The sequence below is a fragment of the Malania oleifera genome, chromosome 1 (assembly GCF_029873635.1).
Source record: "Malania oleifera isolate guangnan ecotype guangnan chromosome 1, ASM2987363v1, whole genome shotgun sequence".
NCBI lineage: Eukaryota > Viridiplantae > Streptophyta > Magnoliopsida > Santalales > Ximeniaceae > Malania > Malania oleifera.
Genome location: NC_080417.1, coordinates 34,793,965 through 34,798,422, shown reverse-complemented (window position 1 = coordinate 34,798,422; position 4,458 = coordinate 34,793,965). Strand labels below are relative to the sequence as shown.

The 4,458-nt window shown below is 31.4% G+C and overlaps 1 protein-coding gene across 1 annotated transcript; it reads right to left on the bottom strand.

Annotated features, from left to right (window-relative positions):
- Window positions 1-1,335: 1,335 nt before the first annotated feature.
- On the bottom strand, window positions 1,336-4,204 carry LOC131157038 (heavy metal-associated isoprenylated plant protein 43-like). Its single transcript, XM_058110924.1, has 2 exons — window positions 4,120-4,204; window positions 1,336-1,724 (listed from the first exon to the last, which is right to left on the bottom strand). Exons 1-2 carry the CDS (start codon window positions 4,202-4,204, stop codon window positions 1,336-1,338), a joined length of 474 nt encoding a protein of 157 aa, XP_057966907.1.
- Between the last annotated feature and the right edge of the window lie 254 nt (window positions 4,205-4,458).

Genomic DNA, 4,458 nt, shown 5'->3' with positions numbered 1-4,458 from the left:
TGTTTTACGGTGTTAAGCTTTTAAGGCTTATTAAAAAAAAAAAAGTTTAAAGGCTTACCTTTCCTATCCAGACAATGCTCCCAAGCCGAAAATCCCTTTTTAAAGATTTGCTATGTTTTACCTTTTTAAAAACTAAAATAAAATGGTGACTCCGTTTTGTAAATAAAATGGTAAATGAACCAATGGTTTGGTTCATCTTTATTTACTTGGATTTCGTTAGTCATCAAATGTGTTGACAACTAAAACAAGCCACTCGAGTCCAGTGTTAATAATGCCCTATTCATGATCAATTAAACCAAACCCAAATTGCACAGTTTGTAGGATGGACCATTAAAATATTGAAGTTTGTGAGTATCTTAAAAATACAAATTTGGATCATCATTAACTATTCTTTTTTATAATATGAAATCGAATATAGCAACTATGAGTCGCACTAACCGACTCTTTTTATGAATATATTTGACAATCACTTTGACTATTGGATTCAAAGGGGACAAATCAAATTGCACCATATTGTAATAGGTAAATGTTTCTTTTTCTCATGAAGTCATCAAAATGATTCATAATAAAATATTACTTACAATTGAAAAGGTCTTACCAATAAAATTTTTTTATTGATCCTAAGAAGAGGTGGATAGACATATAAGATGGAGAATGGACAATCTCCATAGGTCAATTTATCATAAATGGACCAAAAAACTATATATAGTTAATTTGTAGACAATTTTTAAATTAGACTTTTTGCATAATAGAAATTACATATAAACTTGATCTACTACCAGAAAATGTAGGATTCATTATAAAAGGTTGTTGTTATAATTTAAGATCCTTTGCATATGCTCAATATTGTGAAATTGAAAATCTTAAATTTAATTAAAATTTTTATTTTATAATATTAATTGAATTGGTCTTAAATGAGAGAATTAGAAAAGATAGAATTAGAATTACTAAATAAATATACTAGCCAACTATGTATAATTTGGCGTTCTTTAATTTTTTCTTTTAAAAAAGAATTAATAATTTATACTAATTTCAATGTTTCAATTAGAAAATCATGATAATTTAAAATTTTCGAACCAAATGTAAAGGCAAATCCAACAAATTTTTGGTGTCATCTTATGCTTATGAATTACAACGATTTTAAATAAAACTCAACACTAGATATAAATCTATCCGCATAAACAATGAAAATTTTCATCTCACCGCAATTTTATATTGAACAACACGCAAATTACCTATATAATAAAACTCAATATTATTCATATAAAGTATGAATCTATTAAAATTTTTATTTATGGACAGGCCGGCCGGAATTGTTCCTTCAGACTATCTGTATCACATGATAGAGCAGGAGGGATTGGGCTCTTCCCAAGGGCCCATCTGAGCGACCTCAATTCTCTGGGGCAGTGGATAATGATATGTGAGTGGGTTGTGGAAATGGGCCTGCTGGTCGGGCTTATATTCGTCGGGCTTCTTTTCGGCGGGCTTTGGGGCCTCGGGCTTCTTCGCGGCGGGATTTGGGGCCTCGGGCTTCTTTTCGGCGGGCTTTGGGGCCTCAGGCTTCTTTGGGCCATCCTGTTTTGGAGGGGCTGGCGGAGGCCCGATGCTGACCACTTCCACATAGCTGCAAGCCTTCCTGGAAAGGACAATGATGTCGTAAGGGTCTGCATCCCCAGTCACTGTCAAAATCCCATTGGCCGAATCGACTTCGATTTTATCAACACCTGCCTTTAACGGAAAATGAAATATGAGAAGGGAACCGCTCGCCTAACACATGGAATAATTTCTACTCTTTTTTTTTTTAAGCTATAAAATCATTTTTTTTTAGAGATTTCATCAAACAATATTATGAAATTTAAATCATTTAAAAAATTTTTATTTTGGGTAAATTATTGTTAAGAAGATACATATCTTTTCTAAAATTTAAAAAATTAAAATAATATTCGACTGAATATAGTGAATATAGTGAAATGGTTAGCATTTGTCAATATATTTTGCCCAAATAATAATATTTTTACTATTTAACCCCTCAAAGATAGTTAGAGTGGTAAGCTAAAAAATCTTCTATGGTCAAGGAGTTGGGACTTTGGGAGTTTCACTTTTCATTTGAAATAATATCTTAAGGGTAAAAGTTGACAAAAAGATGTAGACCTCTCTTGAAGTTATAAAAATCCTAAAATCTCTTAAATTTGTAAAAAGGACACAAATATTTTCCTATATTTTGTAAAAAGATAAGTTTTTTTAGAGGGATGTTTTGTTTTTTACAAATTTTAAGGGAAGACTGACATTTTTGAAATCTCAGGAAAGATCAATGGGATATTGGAAACTTTCCCTATCTTTTTATCAAATCTCAAGGGAAGTCAGTGTCTTTTTCCTTAAAATTTAAATGGGAAGGGATAAATGAGTGGTGGGTCCATTATCCTAATATATTAATCAAGTATTCAAGAAAATTTAATTTGGACACCATCATTTCCAATATATATATATTACCCCTTAGATAGAAAGTATTAACGTGTGATAACAATTTTAATAGAACTCTTGGATAAATTTTGGAGGGTAGTGGCAACTTTTAGCACAAAATTGGCTTCATAAAAAAATGCACACAAAATATATATATATATATATATATATATATACTTATTTTTTATTAATTAGAAATTTAAATTGGATCAAGACTACACAATAGGAGGTAACCCATCTTCCTTCCCTTAATCATTCTAAGATTCGAATCAAAATCTATAGCAAGAACGTCTTAAACTTTGACCACTAAGATGTCTCTAAATAGACACAAGCAAAAATAAAAAAATAAAAAATGAAAAAACATACATGTGGAAAGATATGTATATTAAATAATTATGCATATATGTATGTTTTTGACTTCTTACACAATTTAGATGTTAGTTTCTAAAAGAATGATAGCTTGCAGACATCTAGTTTTATAAAAGGTGGTCAACAAATTTGCGGGCAGGTGAGAAGGTGTAACACACAATATGCTTAGTTGGAATGAAATACAAAAATTATATATTGAATATGTAAAATTATATAAATCACTTTTATCTCATTTCATTTTATTCTTTACCTACTACATAAATTATAAATGTGAGTATATTTAAATATTAATTAAGGAAAGTCAATGTCATTTTTTTTATATGTCAAGAGAAATTCATGCGTTTTTTTTAATTTAATAAATTTCTAGAGGAGGAAGTATATTTTGTCATTTTATTTTTTGTTTACAAGAGCAGTAAGAAATTCAGAGCCTTGGTTTTGAGGTGTGCAAATATTATAAAAATTCAATTATCTTTACTAATCAACAGTTTTTATACAACTACACATATTTAAAAAAAAACTAGACACAAAAAGTAAGGACACTCCTTTTAAATATGCATAGAAAACACATTAATTTATTTAAAATTGTATATAATTTTTTATTTAAAAAAAGAGTCAATTTTCAAAGCAATCCTTAATGTAAAATGATCTATTTATTAATTAAAAAAATTGTATAGAAATTGTGGGTCTAGTATCTGTGTCAGGGCTAGATCGAGTTGCTGCGCAGCCAGGCCTGCGGTGCCTAGAACTGGCCGGCCAGACCTCCTCTTGTCGCTGCTCGCGCTGTGAACATGGCGGGGGTGGTGGTGGCGTTGGCGACAGTGACAAACCTGAAAATGGTCGTGCCGATGATAGGGGTGCATATGGAAATTTATAGGAGTGAGATAGATGCTTTTGATTGTGGGGCATTTTTTAATTTTGTAGTTATGATTTGGGTGATGGGTATTTTTGCATAATATAATTATTTAGAGGAGGGAATGTTGATCAAATATATATATATATATTTTCCAAATAGCAGTATTAGTGTTTCCCATGAAAGACCATTCCATTCAACCCTGATTTGATTTCCGAGCCAAACGCAAGAAATGAAATCGCAATTTCAAATTTGATTTTTAAAACCAAGAAAAAAGAAAGAGGGTGCTTAGTATGCATGGCATGCATGTGTACCATTGGGTTTTCTTTGCTTTGCATGGTTCATATATATATATATATATATATATATACATAGGGACTGCACTCAAATCGGAAGTTGAAAAATAAAGATCCAAGTAAATTGGGCGCAAGTGTAAATACCTTGGAGGCGGGACACTGCTTTGAGGAGCCTCTTCTGGCATTTCTGGCATGAAATATTAACCTTCAACACAGTCCTTTGCACCATGGATCTATGATCATATGCATGCGATGTACTAATTAACTATATATTTGTATATATAGCAGCTGCCATTAACATGCGGTAGGGCTAGCTTGTTTTAGGGTTTAAATAGCTTCTAGTATGTATCAAGGACATGATATATATATAATATATATGCATTGACTAAAGAGGAATCACTAATATTATATATGACGAAGATTAGGGTATACATAAGGAAGGTAGACATGCCCAGTCCCGGGGTTGTTCACCACCCCATAGCT

Coding starts and splice junctions, on each gene's coding strand:
- LOC131157038 (XM_058110924.1), bottom strand. CDS start 4,204: ATGGTGCAAAGGACTGTGTTGAAGGTTAATATTTCATGCCAGAAATGC. Junction 1,725..4,119: donor AGCAGTGTCCCGCCTCCAAG/GTATTTACACTT, acceptor CGTTAAAGGCAG/GTGTTGATAAAATCGAAGTC.